The 17,320-nt window shown below is 53.4% G+C and overlaps 5 protein-coding genes across 5 annotated transcripts; 3 read left to right on the top strand and 2 right to left on the bottom strand.

Moving 5' to 3' along the window:
* Positions 1-347: 347 nt before the first annotated feature.
* On the bottom strand, positions 348-860 carry CDEST_09905 (uncharacterized protein; the record flags this gene model as incomplete). Its single annotated transcript, XM_062926063.1, has 1 exon — positions 348-860. The coding sequence occupies one exon, from the start codon at positions 858-860 to the stop codon at positions 348-350; it is 513 nt and encodes a 170-aa protein (XP_062782114.1).
* Positions 861-2,134: 1,274 nt separating this feature from the next.
* CDEST_09904 (Putative CENP-V/GFA domain, Mss4-like superfamily protein) lies at positions 2,135-2,839 on the top strand (the record flags this gene model as incomplete). Its single annotated transcript, XM_062926062.1, has 1 exon — positions 2,135-2,839. One exon carries the CDS (start codon positions 2,135-2,137, stop codon positions 2,837-2,839), a length of 705 nt encoding a protein of 234 aa, XP_062782113.1.
* A 921-nt stretch (positions 2,840-3,760) lies between these two features.
* CDEST_09903 (uncharacterized protein) lies at positions 3,761-10,164 on the bottom strand. Its single transcript, XM_062926061.1, has 2 exons — positions 6,097-10,164; positions 3,761-6,036 (listed from the first exon to the last, which is right to left on the bottom strand). Exons 1-2 carry the CDS (start codon positions 8,847-8,849, stop codon positions 4,791-4,793), a joined length of 3,999 nt encoding a protein of 1,332 aa, XP_062782112.1. The 5' UTR covers positions 8,850-10,164; the 3' UTR covers positions 3,761-4,790.
* Positions 10,165-11,557: 1,393 nt separating this feature from the next.
* On the top strand, positions 11,558-12,071 carry CDEST_09902 (uncharacterized protein; the record flags this gene model as incomplete). Its single annotated transcript, XM_062926060.1, has 1 exon — positions 11,558-12,071. The coding sequence occupies exon 1, from the start codon at positions 11,631-11,633 to the stop codon at positions 12,069-12,071; it is 441 nt and encodes a 146-aa protein (XP_062782111.1). The 5' UTR covers positions 11,558-11,630.
* A 3,816-nt stretch (positions 12,072-15,887) lies between these two features.
* Positions 15,888-17,242, top strand: CDEST_09901 (Putative Bile acid:sodium symporter/arsenical resistance protein Acr3; the record flags this gene model as incomplete). The annotated part of the gene is made up of 4 exons (XM_062926059.1): positions 15,888-16,194; positions 16,245-16,387; positions 16,447-16,554; positions 16,607-17,242. The coding sequence occupies 4 exons, from the start codon at positions 15,888-15,890 to the stop codon at positions 17,240-17,242; spliced, it is 1,194 nt and encodes a 397-aa protein (XP_062782110.1).
* Positions 17,243-17,320: the final 78 nt, after the last annotated feature.

The following is a 17,320-nucleotide window of genomic DNA, read 5'->3' as shown; positions in this document are numbered from 1 at the left end:
ACTGAACGTAACACAACCGCTGACGGTTGCAAGGCATCTCAGGGTCCGATTCTTTTCTCACTCAATGAACCGGATTTGGTTTTCCCAATGACGTACGTGCGGTTGTAGATCACATCAGGTGTGTGAATAGAGCATTGAATTTCCTGAACTGGAAGACTACATCTAGCCCTCTTGCTACGCACTCATATCGAATCAAATCCCCCTTCCTTTCTCTAACCGATGAAGCAGCGGGGCTCCTCCGCCGCGTCAACGTTTTCACCGACAGCTCAGGCAACTAAAGGATGAACCGCGTTGACTGAAACCGACCAAGATCAACCAAACCAATCACACATTAATAAACAGTCTCTTCATATCTCGCGTTGAAATCGGTTGTGCTTGACGATTGCATGGGCACGTAGCAGTCGCATCGCAGCGTCGACATGCTGGCTGTCGGTGCTATCCGCGACTGAGTTGAACCCACCGCTGCCACGCGCCGGTGCTGGATTGAGCCGTTTGGGCATTGGCTGTTCAACAGTGGTCTTTGGGTTGATTACTTGTCGCGGAGATGCTTCGGTCTCCATGCCTGTGGCTGTCGGACGGTCACCTTCGTACTCTATCGACCTCAAAGCTGACTGGTCGTATGGTGGAGGCGCGGAGTGCTTTTCCGTGATCTGCTGATGAACTTCCGGTACCAAATCTCGCAAAAATCTCATAGGGGCGGCTTCTGCTCCCTTCAGCAGTTGGGAGTGGGATAGGGTCGAGTGAGCGTGTGTGGCGGTACGATCTCTATGGCGTTGGATATGAGAGTGAAGTGACGATGGCGCGGCTTTAGCTTGTGCTGTGAGAAGCAATAACAGTCCAAGGCACACAACGGGCAGCATATCGGTGTGATTGGTTTTGCAATTATTGAATAGTCGAGTGGCCGGTTTTGCCTGGACTTGAGTCCAATAGGGGTTGTTGACTTGACAATGGACTTGTCGGAGTCCTCAATATAGAATGTCTTGTGAAGTCTAGGAAAGAGTCGGAGGTCGAGGGGTTTTAACCAGGCTCAACGGCTTCCAAAATTCTTTCACTCGCTAGACATATGACGCAAAAAGTCATCGCAACGTCACCTCCAACGGCGACTAACTCTGGTACGATCACGCCGGCATCAAACGACTGGGAACTTGCCATCCATCGGAATGCGGTCCCCAACTGCGACGGCAGCATGATTCAGACCCTGCAATGCGGTCAAGCCTCAAGTATCGGGTGTCTCAGTCAGCTCCCAACCCCTTCCGTCACAACACCACATCTATCATAAATCGCCCATCAAGATGCCTGGACACCCCGAAGCCAAGGTGATATTCCTTAGTCCGCTGTTTGATTTGGTCTCAGGGTTTTGGGCTCGGGCTTGGCTACGGGTCGTGAAGACCATGGGAGACAACCCAAACCAAATGCGTCAGGATCAAGGTATTGAGTCCTCTGCATGAGCTTGCTTGCGTGCTTTTTACCCAACTAAGCACCAGTTCGTAAGATTGAAAACTACGATAGGGAAACCCAATAGTAACGTGCCAATGACCAGTCCGCATAACGCCTTTCATGTCTGCCTTCCCCTCTACTTTCTGTGCCTGATATTGCCTTGGGTAGGAGGGCATTGCGAGTGATTAGATAAGAAACCTGCCTATTCAGGCCATCACCTCGATTCTGACTGGCTTTCCGAAACCCCCTCAACCCCCGGTCAGCAGACTTGTTCCTCGTTTCCCCTCTTCTCCTGCTCCCTTTCTCCCCTCTTCCTTTCCTTCCTCTTCTTTCCTTCTTACACATTCTGAAATTGCCGCTACTTTCCCTCTTCATCAGACCCTGTCAGGCTCAGGGTCCTTCCAAGACATTCTTCTCTGCTCCGGTAAAGAGGCCCCCTCCCCCCCTTCCCCAGCCTCCTGCGGACATCCCACTCACACACATTTGCCGATCCAGACTGCTGCCCCTTCGTTGAATGCTTACTCCCACCACCCTCTGGAATTTCCAACAAAGACTACCACCAAGACGCCGCCGAAACGTCGGCGCTTCTTCCAAGCCTGGCCTATTGTCGGCAGATCACCCGCCCACACGATACCCGGTCTCTCCAGTTACACATCGCACAAGACGAGCCACAACCGTTGAGAAACAGACGCCAACGATGTCTCGCCCAGACCCTTCTTCTATATTCCCTCTCGAGGGCGGCTGTGCCTGCGGCAACATCCGGTACTCCCTCAATGCCTCGCCCCTCGTCGTACACTGCTGCCATTGCACTTGCTGCCAGCGTGAGACCGGCACCGCCTTCGCACTCAACGCAGTGGTCGAGGGAGACCAGGTGACTCTCCTCCCAAGTGCTCCTTCCGCCCCACGGCTCCAGCCATTGGCGTCCTTTTCCGAATCCGTTCGCGATAGCTGGACTCCCAAGAGACTTAGACCCGACGTAAGCCATGACACCAAACTGGCGAGCGGCTCTGGCGGCTCTGGCGTTGAGACCGGCGACAAGTTCGAAAAAGACATTCCTTCACCCGTCCTCCTACCCGTTCCTGCAGATTCAGGTGCCCTGCAGCACATCGCTCGCTGCCCCGTCTGCTTTGTGCCCGTCTGGAGCAACTACGGCGCTGGCCCTTTGATCAAATTCGTTCGTGTCGGTACCCTCGACCGCCCAGCTCTGCTGCGCGGCCCGGACGCCCACATATTCATGCGTAGCAAGCAATCCTTTTTCGAGGTCGCTGACGATGGAAAGCCTTGCTTCAAAGGGTTTTACCCGACTAAAGAGGGCGTGTGGAGCCCTGAGGCCTTGGCTCGTCAGGATAAGCTTCTTGTCCGTATACTTGAGTGGCGGAAGGAGAACGGCCTGGACGGATAGACGGGCATGATCTTGAACTTATTCATCTGGGAGACTTCCGGGCTGTCTGTGTTATATTTCCCGCGTATCTGTTGTTACTTTACCGTGTCATCGTCTATCATTTTGTACGACGCAGTTTGTAGAGCTTGCTTCAGCCCACCCCACCCGGCCAATACAGTTCCATGACACATTTCCCAGACTCAAGTTATTTGCTCTGAACTTTCGAACATCCGTATACTTTTGATGTGATACTGCTTGGCGCACTTTGCAAGGTAAAGGGCAGCTGTGGTATTTGGCCACGGCCTACAGGATGTTCCGTCACATGCGAACATGTCTTGGCCGTAATGACGAGATCCCTCAGTCACAATGACATATGTGAAGTAAACTGGTAAGCGGCAGTGTCACTCCATTAACGTGTTCTCTTTGAGAAAGCTCACTTGAAGTCATTGATGTTCTATAATTACAATTTGTTAGAGGGCTATGCGATCGATGGCTTGCATCGATCTATGTGGTCTGGAACTCAGCAAGTATCACAAAGCATAAGGCTTACTTACGGCGAGATGACGAAGACGTAGTGGCAGTCTCCAAAAGCTGCGACAACCTCAAAAACAGAACCTTCATTTGCATTCGTGTTGCGCTGTAGCAATGATTGCATTGATCCGAGCAAGGGACCAGTCAATTTGGCCACCTGTCCAAGTGGTTCTCATTACCGACGGACACCCGTGCCTGGTGGGAAAGAAGGGGTCAATGGCTACGATATGACCATCTCCACACCGCCTTTAGAGTGTTTGGTGTACTTCGTGATCCTTGTCGATGGTAGGGAGAAGGGCCGGCCCGTCTAAAACTCTCCTTGTGCTGATATAGAGGCGAACTTCTAGCCTTAAGGTGAAAGTCGGTTCGATTGTCTTGTCCTGCACCGTAAATCTAATAGATCTGCCCTCCGACCCGCGCCGAAATAGGTCCCGAAAGAGCAGATCTTCATACATGTTACGTCCCAACATCGTTTTTTCTTGATACTCAAGTGATATTTACCTTACCCTCGGGCGTCGTTAACTCACTTACGGCCAACAAGTCGCCACTCCTGAGCCGTTCAGTTCCTTGACTTCTCAGCTCATCCATATGTCCCCTCTCACCGACACCTACGTTCAAAGCCATAGTCGCGAAGCATCATAGTCGGATCAGTAACATGTCTGTCTCTCGTTTCGATGTTGGCTGTTTGTTGGGATATATCCTTCTATACCTGACTGTCTCCGCCCTTCCGAAATTGAACAAACCGACAAAAGACCCGTGCATCTGTGTGTTTGCAGTGCGATCTGAACAAAACAAATGCCCACTCCGTCTTCTCCAGTCTGAAAACGCAGCGAGGAATAGAACGAATGCTGATGTTCAATCTTTCCCGACCCAATCCTGTCTTGCGCAACACACATGAACTTCAAGGATTGTTAATCCACTGTTTCCCAGCCCCGCCAAACGCCGTTTCGAAAACAATACACACAAGATGAAGATGAGGTAGAAACTATCATTACTTTGATGATGGTGGGTTGAACAATACTGACAACGAAGAGGAGCAAAAGCCACCTGAGCTTTGAAAAATAGATTTGCTCGGGGCGGGGATTTGAAACAATAGCCCCGGAACGGAAATGAAAAATAGAGGCTCGTTCGAGAGCCTTTCGAAGTGTCCGTACCGTCGGATGGATAAACAAGGTGGCAAAATGCAGTGGCGATGCTAAAGATCCCCCAAACGTGGAATGGACAACAAGCCGCCGTCTAAGATCAGGCAGCAAAGGATGGACATAACGTCGTACTTTCCCTTTTCAGTGTGCTGTTATTGTGTCATGCGGGATGAAATACGTCCAGCATTTCTATCCAGATCTGTCGTGACTTTCGTTGTCGTCAGAAGGATTTTGCAAGTTTGGCGCCCAAAGTTATGCGACCTGGGACGCAGTGCGGGCGCTCGCGGATAGGAGTTTGTTTAACCCATCTTACGGAAGCCTTCGACCGTCAACATAGGAACCTCAACCTCACTGAGGCCGAGAACGCCTTCGTCCCGTCTCCGATCGACGAAACCATTGCACTCCGCAACGACAAGGCTCCACTCCGCCAGCGCGCGACCGGTATAAACGACACGCTTGGTGTACATGCCCGTAGGACGAAGGGGCTGCGTCAAAGGCTCGGGTCCATTCCTACGGCTCTCAGACTTTTGTTGCTGCTGGGCCTGAGATTGAGGCTGAGACGGGGTCGACAGCGGCTGCTCGTCCTCTGTCTTGCCTTCAACAGGCGATGAAGCCGTGGACGAGGCGGATGACATTGACGATGCCGAAGACTTCTCCGCGCCTTCAAAGTCGAACGTCATCAGCTCCGCATCGGGGTTATTCTCAAAGTCAAACTTGTTGCTGAGCCTGCGTGCAAGCGAGGACGAGGACACTGTGGTGACGGACGACTTGCGTTCAAGTGTCGGAGATGCAAGTGGACTAGCGTTCTTGGCTTCATCAACGAGACCCTTCTTCTTGGAACCGGAGACACGCCGGGTAGGGTCCGGCAGACCGGCAGGCATCGGAGGAGGCGTGCTCCCACTCCTAGACCGGGCACTGACCCACGCCTGCGCCGGGGCGGGGAGACGTGGGCGTGTGAGGATGCGATCGCGCGGCTGGATAACGGCAGGGGGCTGCCAGGTCAACGTGAACTTGAAGACGAACTTCTGCTCCATGAAGATAGGCGAGGCGCCCGGGGAGCTGCCATCCGAGGAAGTTGTGGTGGCGGAGGCGGTAGAAGTGGAGATCTTGGGCGGCAGTGGCGGACCTCCTTGACGACGCTTCGAGATTGTGGCCGGCTTTGATGACGCCTCCTTGCGCGGCGTGTCGCTGTTATCCTCGCTGTCAGAGCCGTTGCCACCCAAGGAAAGCACCTTTCCGAGCAGAGACCATCGTTTCTTGCTGTTGTCTGCCTTGGCAACGACCTCCTTCGGCTCTGGCGGTGTCGGGGTTGCAACAACCCCATCGCCGTTAACGATTTTGGCGAATGAATCGAAGGGCTGGTTGAAATAGCCGGGCTGCGGAATGTTGACCTCTGTGCGGATGATCATGAACTTCTTGCCAGGCGTAGGGAGACAAGGTGAGGTAGAGGGAGGGAGTTTTCCTGCGGCGTCAGCGGTGTTGCGAATGTAGAGGTAATGCGCCCAGACGGTCTTGAGACGGCCAGCAGCAGCGACGAATATTTGACTGGATCGATTTAGTATTAGAATCTAGGCGTTGCTCTTCATGTGATGGGTGTGTACTTACGCATCAACTTCATTTGCGCAGCCGGAGTCTCGACAAATCCGCCAGCAGAGCAGGCGCATGTAGTAGCCTCGCACCATCGGACACCAGTGGTTGAAGTAGGTGTCGAACGTTTCTTCGGAAAGCAACCAGTCCAGACACACAATTCTCTTCCTCTCGGGGTTCGCAGTGACCGCTTCCCAAGTCGAGAACATGAATGAGAGCAGTCGGACTTCCGTCATGGCGTTGTCAGAGACGAGCATTTTCCGACATGCATCAAGCCAAAAAGACCAATTGATCCCGCTGGCAATGTTGGGGTTTTCGAGATCGTCCAGTTGGTCGTAGGCCACCAATGCCTCTTCCAAGAAATCACACAGCGTGAAAACGGCGCTGTGGTCAAAGGCAGATACCCGACGGGCAGCAGCGCGGGTTACGGCTAGGAAAGCTTCGGCGAAAGTTCGTCTCGCGGCAGCGATAACGGGTAGCGATTCGCCCAGAATGTCTTTCAGCAACACGATGAGACGGTTCTCGGCCATGTTTTTCAGCAGGTTTCCTGGGACTGTCATCGAAGTGGCGGCGGCGTCGGCGCCGTAAAACGAGTCTGTGGGCGGCAGCGGGTTCATCATCGCATCCACTTCGGCCTGTCGATGGATAGTAGACTCGATACAAGCGAGAATCTGCGCCTGAACCAGCACGAAACCCGGAGAACGGGCCTTTTCAAGCAACGGCAGCCCCTCTGGCATGAACTCCTCGGACAGAATATGGTAATACTTGCAGAAAATGAAGAATAAGTCAGTATCGCCGCCGCGCCACCTAGTCACCCAAGGACTGAACCAAGGAATTCTCGCTGCCATGACAGAAAGCTTGACCCTCTCCTTAAAGCGGGCGCTGATAGTCTTCTGCGATTGCCAGCCGAGAATCCCAAGGTTTGGTGGGAAAAGTGCCATTATATCCTCGCTTTCACCACTGTTCTTCTTTGGCAAGCCAAGCTCATCAGCTGCCCGCCTGATGAGTTCTGGCCGCAGATCCCATAAGCGGACCAGGATTTCGGCGACGGACGGGCAAAAGAAGAAGCCGTATGCGCAGGCCTTGCCGCACCAATTGACCAAACTGAGAGGCGCGTGTCGGAGCGACATCTTGTCCACAACAATCTGCATCTGTTTCATGAGATTGCCCACAAACATGGTCCGGACGTTGTGCTCGGCCGATTCGGCAAGAAACGCCTGGCTGGATGCTTGCGATGAGTCTGCTGTTGATTGAGTCCCCGATCGAGGCCGCACACGCTCGTTCGGTGAGCGGTCCGCCAAAGACATGAAATAAGTCGTCGTCTGTCGCCATTCAGGTCGCATCATCAGCATTGTCAAAGCTTCAAGCAGAACCGGTCGGTCGACGCCGGCCAGCTGCTGGTTTTGCGAGTCCAACATCTCCAACAGACCGCTCCACCACTTGTTTAGCACAATGGCCCTTCGCTCGACATCCTCGAGGCTGAGTCCCTTGTTGGTGGTGTGGTTCATATAGGTCCGCAAAAACGGCAACAAGGTTGCGCGTACCATGTGCATCCGCTGAGCCATGGTCTTGGTGACGAAACCTCCGCACTCAGTATCGAGCGTCCGGAAGGCAGACCAAATGGTGTCCTTGTTGACCGACATTTCGCTCCACGACTCGTCCGTTACTGCGGTGGTGTGAGAATCGGTGACTGAGGCCGGCTTCGATTCGGGTTTTTTCATGTTGTTGACGATGTTGTTGTTGCTGTTGTGATTGTCCTTCTGACTGCGCTGATCATTCACCGGAGCGACGCCCGGCGGTGGCAAGGTGTTTGTTGACACAGGCGCGCTGTTAACGTCCGAATCGCTGCCTGATCCAAGTGTGATAAGCATGCTCTTTGGCCGCTGCTTCATCTTGGTCAGGAACGTGCTCGTCCGGTTGAGAGTGCGTGCCGGCTTCAAGGACTCGGCGCTCTTGGAAGCGGCGGACTCAGGGTCCACGAGCATAGAGATGGGCCTCTTGCGCGGCGCCTCGGCAGTTTTGATGGAATCGTTACTCGAGGCCCTGCTGCGAGAAGGACGAGGTAGGGGTGGAGCAGGTGGTTCTGGGATTCTCTTTGGAGATGGTGATCGGGAGGTGGACATCCATGACTTCTTCGCAAAGGTAGCGAAACTCTCCGATACCGTCCTGGGGCGTTCGGGCTCGACTGGTCGCGTCGGTAGTACCGGGGTTGCGGATGACGCAGCAGCACCCACGTGGTCTCCGGCGTGAGTGCTGGGTCGTTCGGGCATCACGGGCCTCTCGGGCAGCGGCGGCTCCTTGATCTTTGACGGTGACCTCGACGACGGTAGCCATGATTTCCGGCGTTCCATCAACGACGTCCTCCTGCCTCTCTTCTGCAGCTTCTCCATGTCCTTCTCCCTTTGCTTTCCTTCTCTGGTATTTTCCTTGTCTTCATCCCTTGAAGGTTTGGGCGGCTTTACCGGGTCGGATCGCGTTGCCCCGACGGCCACCGGACCCGGCATCACCTTCTCCTTTGGGGTAGCTGCTTCCTTGGACCCCTTGCCGTCGAGATAAAGCGTCGTGTCAAACTCGGGAATGGTATCGAATGATGGCAGCTCGAATGCAGCTCGACCATGCACGCTCGGTCCTCTCTGACAGGTGGTTGCCGTTGATGTTGCTACTGACGGCGCCATGTCAGGGCGGTCATCGGACGTATGTGATCGATGGAGGTAAGAAGAATGTGCTGGTTCGACAACGGCCGGGGCCATCGTCAGCGTCGGTCCTTTCATCTCATGGCAGGTCCCAAACACAGTTGGAGGGAGGCTCTCTCTCCCAAACGACAGCAGACGCTGCGGCAGCGGTTGGTGCTGTTGTTGCAGCCCGCTTCGAGCTTGGTGAGCTGTTATTTGGGATTGCGCTGGCAACTGCGATCTAGAACATGCGCTTGTAACTGGAAATGGGCGGGATCGGTCGAGTTGGGTAAGGGATGGCCGGTCGGAATGCTCGGTGTCACTGTGGCACGGCGACTACTGGCTGTAAGGGTATGAGGTGTGCAAGGTAAGATGTGAGGTACGGCAAGGCAATGGAGGTAGGTGCTGAATCCCTCCCCCTCAATTTGACATGAACAAAAAGACCTTAGGTCTAGGACGGATGTAGGCAGTCGAGGCAATGTGTTTGTGGGCTTGTTGGTCCGTCGACGTTCGGTATCCTTGAGCCGGCAGAGGGAAAGGACACAAGGCAAGAAGAAGAGGGTCGTTTGTTTGGTGGGTGTGGATATGAATAGCACGGGGTCCGTAATACTCAGACAGTGAGTGTACCCGACTGAGAAAGGGAGAGAAGGATATCAGGCGTGTGTACAAGTAGGGTCGTGTATACAAGTACGGTGAGCGAGTAAAAGGATGAACGAGCGACTGGTAGTGGTGGGTGAGGCGAGGCGATCGGATCAGCTTCTTCTGTTGTCTCTTCGTAAGGCTTGGGACTGGGGACCGGAACGGTGGGTTCGGGCTGGGGATTCTGTGGGCTGGTTGCTGTTGGAGGTATTGTCGAAGGTGGTGCGGGTTGTCTGGGATGGATGTCTCTTTTTTCTTTCCTTCCCTTTCCCTCCCTCGTTTTGGTTGCTTTGGCTGGTTTGCTGCAAGGTCCAGTCCTGTAGCAGGTTCGTCGGGGATTGTCTGTCGAAGAAAAAGACAAAAGACTCAGCACCGAGCTGAGGAGGAGTGGAGGAAGAGAGACAGAAAATCCAAAGTTGGCGCAGCGGGACGTGACGGTTGGGGAATGGGTTTCCCTGTCCAAGACTGGAGTTGGAAGTGTTTCAAGTGAAGGAGCGATGAAATTGCGGAGCCTGTAAATATTATGAAGATCTCCACTTTTTCTTTCTTTCCTTCCTTCCTTCCTTCCTAGAACTGGAAACTGGGAATTGGGGAGGGGGCACGGGGTTAGAAGGAACGCGCGCCGTATCGTTAAAGGACGGTGAATGATGTCAATCAAGAGCCGTTTGGTCGCCAGGCAATGCGCAGTATCCGTACAGACAGATATACAGGCACAGACACAGGCACACACAAACACACACGCGCGGGCGCGCGGGAGGCTGTTGCAGAAAGGATTTGTGCCTTGTCCAAGACTCGATCGACCTCTGTCTCAGAAGCAAAACGGAGAAAGGAAACAATCAACACGAGAGTTGACGAGTACAAGTGGTAGGTACCTATTCGTGGATAGCAGGGGTCAGGCTTTCCTTCCTTGGGAGCCAGGGTGCGGGATGGCCAAAGGGTCAGGAGGGTAATCTTTCGACAGGATATCCGTATAACACGACAGAAGGAATGACGACGGGAAAGCTACCCGGCAGAAAGAGAGGGGGAGAGAGAGAGAGAGAGATGGGTGATGGGCGTTGAGACAGACGAGCGGGACGGAGAAGAGACGATCGGACAGTCGGGAGACGGGAACGAGGGCGAACAGGGGGCGTCTGCAGAGCGTAGTGGCAGTAATAATAGAAACCAAGAGAGCACATAACCATACGTCAGTAGGATCGCTCACGTCCGAAGCTTTAGTAATTGGAGTAATAAGATGTATCTGTAGTGTAATATTGCTCCCACCTTCATCGGCACCCATCTACGCCAGCCTACCCAACCTCCAACTCCTATTACTCAGTACCTAAGTACATGCTCACATCAGAGTGAATACGCTATCTGTAAGAAGTACACCCGGCCTTCTGACCTCAACCAATGGACGAGGAACCGCCCACCCGCCCGCCACAGGGTCGCAAGATTGCGAGGCCACGAACCCAAAAGACTGAGCTGGGCGGGCGCCGTCAGACTCAATTCCAATCAATCATCAGCTTGGCGAGAATGATAATGAGACGATGTGCCTGCGCTCAGCTCCACGCGCCCGCCTACACGTCCTAAACTCTGCACACAGACGCCGCGCTGTGCTCGAAGCAGTAACAGCTAGAACAAACGCTCCCCCGCCTGGTCTAATGAGAGAATGGAAGGCTTATGCAAAGTGAGATTCCCTTGTCCGTTTAATTTACGTGGGAGACGTGAGCGACGCCCCGAGACTGGATGCAAAGATGATGGTGCCCTCTTGTTCTAGTGTCTGAAGTAGTATGCTGTCTGTACTTTGTACTGTACAGGGCGAATATTCACATCCCAGCCTCCCTCCCTGTACTCGTTGGCGCCGGATCGGCTGATAGGGGACATGGCCGATCACCCAGCGCCGGCGGGGACAATACGAACGAGGGTCCGCCTTTCCATTCCCTCTCTGCCAGTACAGAGATACCAGCCCATGAACGGAGACAGAAAACCTGTCTTTGGCCCCGGGAAGACCCTGCAAACCGAAAGATACCTGCAAGGAGGCGGGGACCTCTTCTTGGCCAGTTGCTTTCTCGACAGGTACGGATGCTTCGTACCAAACAAGTCTCTTGCAGACCCTGACTAACCTGACCAGCAAATGCACGCCAGTCAGTGCACTCAACTCTTGACATTCCAAAAAGCATGCACTTTGGAAAACCAGGCCTCTTGTGACAAGCAAAGGGTATCGATGGTCGACCTCGGCAGTGTCGCCGACAAACTCGATGGATGGACCCGAGCCTGAGACCTGGGCTTGCTCTCCCTCCCTCCCAAACACACATCAGTCGGCTTTGGGAGATCTACCCGTTGGCGACTGGCTTGTTTTCAACTGCTTCTTCCCCCGAGCTCCTGACTAAGACCGCGAGGCATCGGTCATCGGCTCCAGCGTGTCTCGCCGACCGCGAGGAGATTCGTCCAGCGCATCTGCTAGTTTTTCTCGGCGGCGGCGGCGGCGCCGCCTCGTCTCTCCAGGCTCAGCCTGGCAAGCTCTTGTTGCCCGCCAACTGCGAAATTCAAGGGCCCCTGAGCAATAGAGGCACTTGGGGGCGCACAGAACACCACCAGCGCGATCCGCCTGGAAAACTGACACCTGCACACGCTCGGCCTCAACGCCCGTGCCTCTTCCCCCTCCTTCTTGCTACATCGAAGTATTTGGACGCTTTTTCGTAAGGCCTCGGTCCGGTTCATCGTACGAAGGCGACGGGAGCGTGGATGATTCCGTACCTGTATGTGAGGAAGCCAGATGGCCATTACTGACCCGCTCGCTTCGTCGGCACTCGGCAGGGTACCAGGGCAGAGGCGGCTTCACGACTCGCAAGCCGTGTCCTGTGGGCTGCACGCGTGGGGGCTCTCGTCTCGCCTGTTATATGTTTGTAATTCGGCCGAAATTAAGCGCTGCGGGTGCTGCTGCAGCAGCTGCCGCTTGCACTAAGATGGATGGGACGCATGCACTGTAGACAATGAGAAAAACGGTCTGAACTTCGGACGCCAAAAGTCGTTGGAACCGGTGTCCGATTTGGGTTGAGCTGCTGGGCTCCCGTGTCCGACGATTTGTTCCATTTTGTGCATTCACTAGTGATGCGCGCCCGGGAAACGGCGGTAATGAAAACGCACACCCGTTCGCTGAAAACTCGCGCGCCACATGCACCCGTCTTGGTTCTATTTGGGTCGGGTCCATCACAGGTACGCAAGGGCCATGGAGGCTATTGTGTCCCTCAGCTGGACAGGCCCTTGCGTTTGCGACAGGATGAGGGCGACGACAACGATCGAAGACGATGACTTTGTTCTGGCCACAATAAGCAAATGTCTCGGTGAATGGTGGTGAGGCTTGTCTCATCCGATGTGCAGTAAGGTTGACTTGGGAATGTTGTGCCAGCAACCAGTTGTTTGGATGCGCGCCAGCCAGCCCAAGGTTCCGTCCGTCATCTGTCAAAATGCGCACATCGCAATCCTAACTTGCTCGAAATGCCATGCTTGATGTCCCCCTGTCTATAGGTGGGTAAGTTTGGACGCCAACAACCTTCCCACCTGTACCCCAAGGCGGGTTATGCCATCATGACCACCCTGGTGAGTATTCAAGGGCCTTGCCCTGCCAGCCCTGAAGCCAGGGCTACCAGGAGGGATCCCTCCTGTTCTCCGTCTCCTCCCATCTTGTCGGGACTTAGGGGTAACCTAGGGGCAAGGTGCCGGGCGAATGGTGTTTTCCATAAACGGTCTCTGGACGCTCAGCCTTCTCAACAAAGGAAAGAAGGATTTGTCAAAGGAGGCCAAGTTGATTCCACAAGTGTGAGGCAAGGACAGCCAACAGCACTGCCAGGAAACCCAAACGAGAAGAGGGAAAAGGGAAGGATTCCGGCGACTCGAGGAAATTGACAATGTCCGTGAGCGAGTTTCGTGGATCCGGATGGCGTTAAGAAGCCACGTTCGCGGACGTTTAGAAATCATGAGCCGAGGAAGCCTACACAGCACATCCTCTTCCTTTGCTCTGCCCAGATCTGTCATCAAAGCCAGTTGGCCTCTAGCAGCCAAGCCAATTTAGCGGAGTGTTCCCCTGAGGCCCCCTGACTCCACCAGGGTATCATCATCGTCAGATCATTGCCATGTAAGCCGAAATCTCTGCTGTCCCGGTTGGTCGTTGTGAGCGACAGCCGATGCCCGGGCAATTATTGCTTCGCTCGCGCACATACTCGGCGTAGTTTATTGGCGGTAAGCCGGGCGGTCCGGACATCATCAACGAGGGCGCGTGCAAGTGTAAAGTTAGCATCGAGCTTCGTCTCAGGCTGATATCTGCACGGGTTCAAGGCGGCCCCCGAGGCCGGACAAAGCCTCTCAACATGGGGCGCATTGAGGAGTCAAATGTTGCAGACGTCCCCTTGATCCTCAGAAATCGTCATGCTGATAATCATCGAATCAATCGAAATGTTGCCGTTTCTTCATGCACCAGAGCCATCGAGAGTAGAGCAACATAGGTGTTTGGTAATGAGAGGGCAGAATTTGATATTGGCACGAAGAATTTTTTCCTTCAGCAAGAATGGCACGAAGAGAAGCCGATTGCTGTACACACTGATGCCGTTGTCCGGAAAGGACGAATCACATCAAAGAGCTGTTCGTTTGATTAGCCAGTCAGTTGCACAGTAAAGAGAATTGCCCGTCTTGAGAAGAATCATAGAATGAGCAAGAGCGCCTAACGCTTGCGAGGCGCCAATGTCGGCCTGCTGGTGTCGAGCGACCAGTTCTGTGACCCATTCCTCAAGGACTGAAAAAACACCAATTCACAAATGACATCTGGCGCTCCGAATTGCTTCCAAGACTAGACATCGGTCGAGTGGCTCGGAATTGGTTTGGTGTCTGCAGATAGCCGTTGGAGATAGGAACTGCCCATCAGTTGGAGACAATCATCGTCATCCTGTCGCAGCACTAATGTGAGAATGACAACGATGCAAGCGACGAGATCGAGCTTAACACAATCTCACATTGTCGATTGAAAAATCGACAATGCTGTGAAGGACTGTTTAAAGTGCTTTACCGTCGCATGCTTTAAGTCGAGTGAAGGTGTCGTTGTGGGAGAAAGATAAAGGAGCGAGGTGGCTGATCAGCAAGAGAAAATTTTATCTGGACGATGAAAGTGAGAGGGGCGGACGCCTGGGCACGGGATGGGAGGGCACAGCTCGCAGCTTCAGGCTCGGAGTCTCTCGGCCCGATGAATCTAAAAACCCATCGGTGCACGTGCCAGTGAATACACGGCATTGGCCGGTGTACATTCCGCCGGAGCTGGGATCACCCAGGCTTCCCATCGCCGCTTCCGGTCGGGCAGGGGCTGGGTGCGTGCGGGGGAAGGTGAATGTTTGTGGTTTACACAATACTGTACTTTGGACGATGGTGCTCCGTGCAGCCTCAGACGAAACAAGACAGCAAGGTGTCTTCCTGAAAAATCGACTACCATCACTTTGCCCCTCAATGGTGGATGGGCAATGCTACACAGCCTATGTATATCTGTATACAAACGAGAAATATCGGCTGCAGTCTTTGTAGTGTCCGATCACGATATGGAAGGCATTGTTGTATACTCGTTCCATTCTAAGAGCGTCGATCGGGACTAGAGCGTGTAGGGTGCCAATTGTCGTTCATCTAGTATGTAATTACACAATCGCATCATACTATGTAGGTTGATCAGGGACACCACCATTGCCCTTTTGACTTTGGGGAAGCACTTTTGGCCAAGGAGGGTTGTTTGCCCTGTGCCCGTTCGTAAGGGAGCTCCTTGATGAAAACTTGTTTATTACTCCTACCGAGGAGTCCAGCTGTTTCGAATGGACAGCGAATCGTGGCTTGGAAAATTGTAGCTATGACCGAACCATACTGGATCGCATGAATGAGGCTGGGGCTGAATTTATCCTGGCGGGCTGGAGCGGGGACTTGGGAAGCGCACCTCCTCAACAGCGAAAACGGGGTCGACCCGAATGCATATATCGATACTGCACTCACTCTGGTCAATGTTACAGCCTACGTATGCTTTGAGAGATAAAACAATTCTGGTGGCTTTCCAAATGCTCCTTAATATTTGGAAAACACAGGTACAGAATTACCTTTCGGAGCATTCGGTAGCAAGAGCATAGGCTCAGAATCGACAAAAAGCTGACTTAAGTCGCGAAGTCAAATCTAAAAGTCGTCTTACCGCATCCAGGAGAAAAGCAACGAAACAAACGTAAGATTTGGAATGAGCCCAAGTCTCACTGAGCGGGATATCAGTCCGTGTGGTACACATATTCGAATGAAATGTCACTCCATTTCTCTGATTGGCCAGGTCGAGATAAATTGGGGCCAGAAACCTGCCCGCCATCTTAACCGTTTCTTCGCCGATTACAGGTTTAATAACAGAGCGAGAAGACATTGTGCGTTGCTTTTGTCACCACCACCATTTATCTGTTACCCTTAATCGTAATTCACAAGACACTATTGTCCTGTACCCCTCCTCCCTCTGCCGCAATGTCCAATCTTTCCTCCGGGGCCGTATGCGCGTCCGAGTTCAACAAGGACAAAGCTCCTACTGAGAAGCTGGCCAACTGTGATACCAGCCACGATGTCGAGCAGCAGCAGCAGCAACAACAACACCATCCCGAGACCAACGATGCCCAGATATCATCCATATTCCATTCCCTTGGTATAATCGATCGGTTTTTGGCTGTATGGATATTTCTCGCTATGTTGATAGGCATCATCCTCGGAAATTTCGTCCCCAGCGCTGGGCCAGCGCTTCAGCAGGGCAAGTTCGTTGGGGTGTCCATACCAATCGGTAAGTGTTCGTATCTGAAAATGTGAGACAATACATCTAACAAATTACAGCGATAGGTTTGTTAGTAATGATGTATCCTATTTTATGTAAAGTTCAGTACGAGAAACTGTACGAAGTTTTTCGTACTCGAGAAATCTGGATACAACTCGGCTTCAGCATAGTCGTCAACTGGATCATCGCGCCTCTCTTCATGGTCAGTAGTGGAGGGCTTCTGGTTCTGAGCCTGGAGACTAGCTGACAACGGAAGCATAGCTCGCCTTATCATGGGCATTTCTCCCGGATAGAGAGGGCCTGCGGAACGGCCTGATTCTCGTAGGAGTCGCAAGGTGCATCGCCATGGTGCTTATATGGACAAGCCTGGTTCGTAACTTGCCCTTTCAAGATTCTAGACGCATATTGACGGGTATGATAGGCCAGGGGAGATGGCGACTATTGCGCAATCCTTGTCGCTGTCAACTCGTTTCTGCAAATCGTCCTCTTCGCTCCCGTTGCGTTACTCTTCATCCAGGTCATTGGCCAAGACGACAGCATCTCCTCAGTTTCATACTCAACAGTTGCTTCTGCAGTGGGTGTCTTCCTCGGCATCCCCCTTGGTGCGGCCATTCTTACCCGTTTGTCGTTGATCTACACCATCGGCACCAAGACATACAACACCAGAGTGATACCGTTCTTGGCGCCTTGGTCACTCATCGGACTCCTTTACACCATCGTCGTTCTATTCGCCTCCCAAGGGTCCCAGGTCGTTCACCAAATCGTCTCCGTGGTGCGGGTGGCGGCGCCGCTGGTGGTCTACTTCTCTATTATCTTCTCGGCAACGCTGGTTGTCGCACGTAAGATGGGATTCCGTTACGGCCTCGCATGCACGCAGGCTTTCACAGCCGCCAGCAACAACTTTGAGCTGGCCATCGCGATTGCCGTTGCAGCATACGGGCCTGACTCGGACGAGGCGCTTGCCACGACCGTCGGGCCGCTTATCGAGGTGCCGGTACTCCTAGGACTGGTCTACTGCATCAAATGGTTTGCCCGCCGATATGGCTGGGAGGACTAAGGCAGTGCCCAAGTAGTCGGCGTGATGAGACAAAGCCACATGCCAATGTCATGGGTCCAAGGTCCTGCAGAAACTAGC

The sequence above is a fragment of the Colletotrichum destructivum genome, chromosome 6, assembly GCF_034447905.1.
Source record: "Colletotrichum destructivum chromosome 6, complete sequence".
Classification (NCBI taxonomy): Eukaryota; Fungi; Ascomycota; class Sordariomycetes; order Glomerellales; family Glomerellaceae; genus Colletotrichum; species Colletotrichum destructivum.
Note: the sequence above shows the minus strand (reverse complement) of the source record. Positions and strands in the feature narration are given on the sequence as shown.

Bases quoted from the DNA above. Each gene is read 5' to 3' on its own strand.
- CDEST_09903 (XM_062926061.1), bottom strand. From the start codon at position 8,849: ATGAAAGGACCGACGCTGACGATGGCCCCGGCCGTTGTCGAACCAGCA. The intron at 6,037-6,096 runs GTAAGTACACAC...AAATCGATCCAG, and splicing joins TGCGCAAATGAAGTTGATGC to TCAAATATTCGTCGCTGCTG.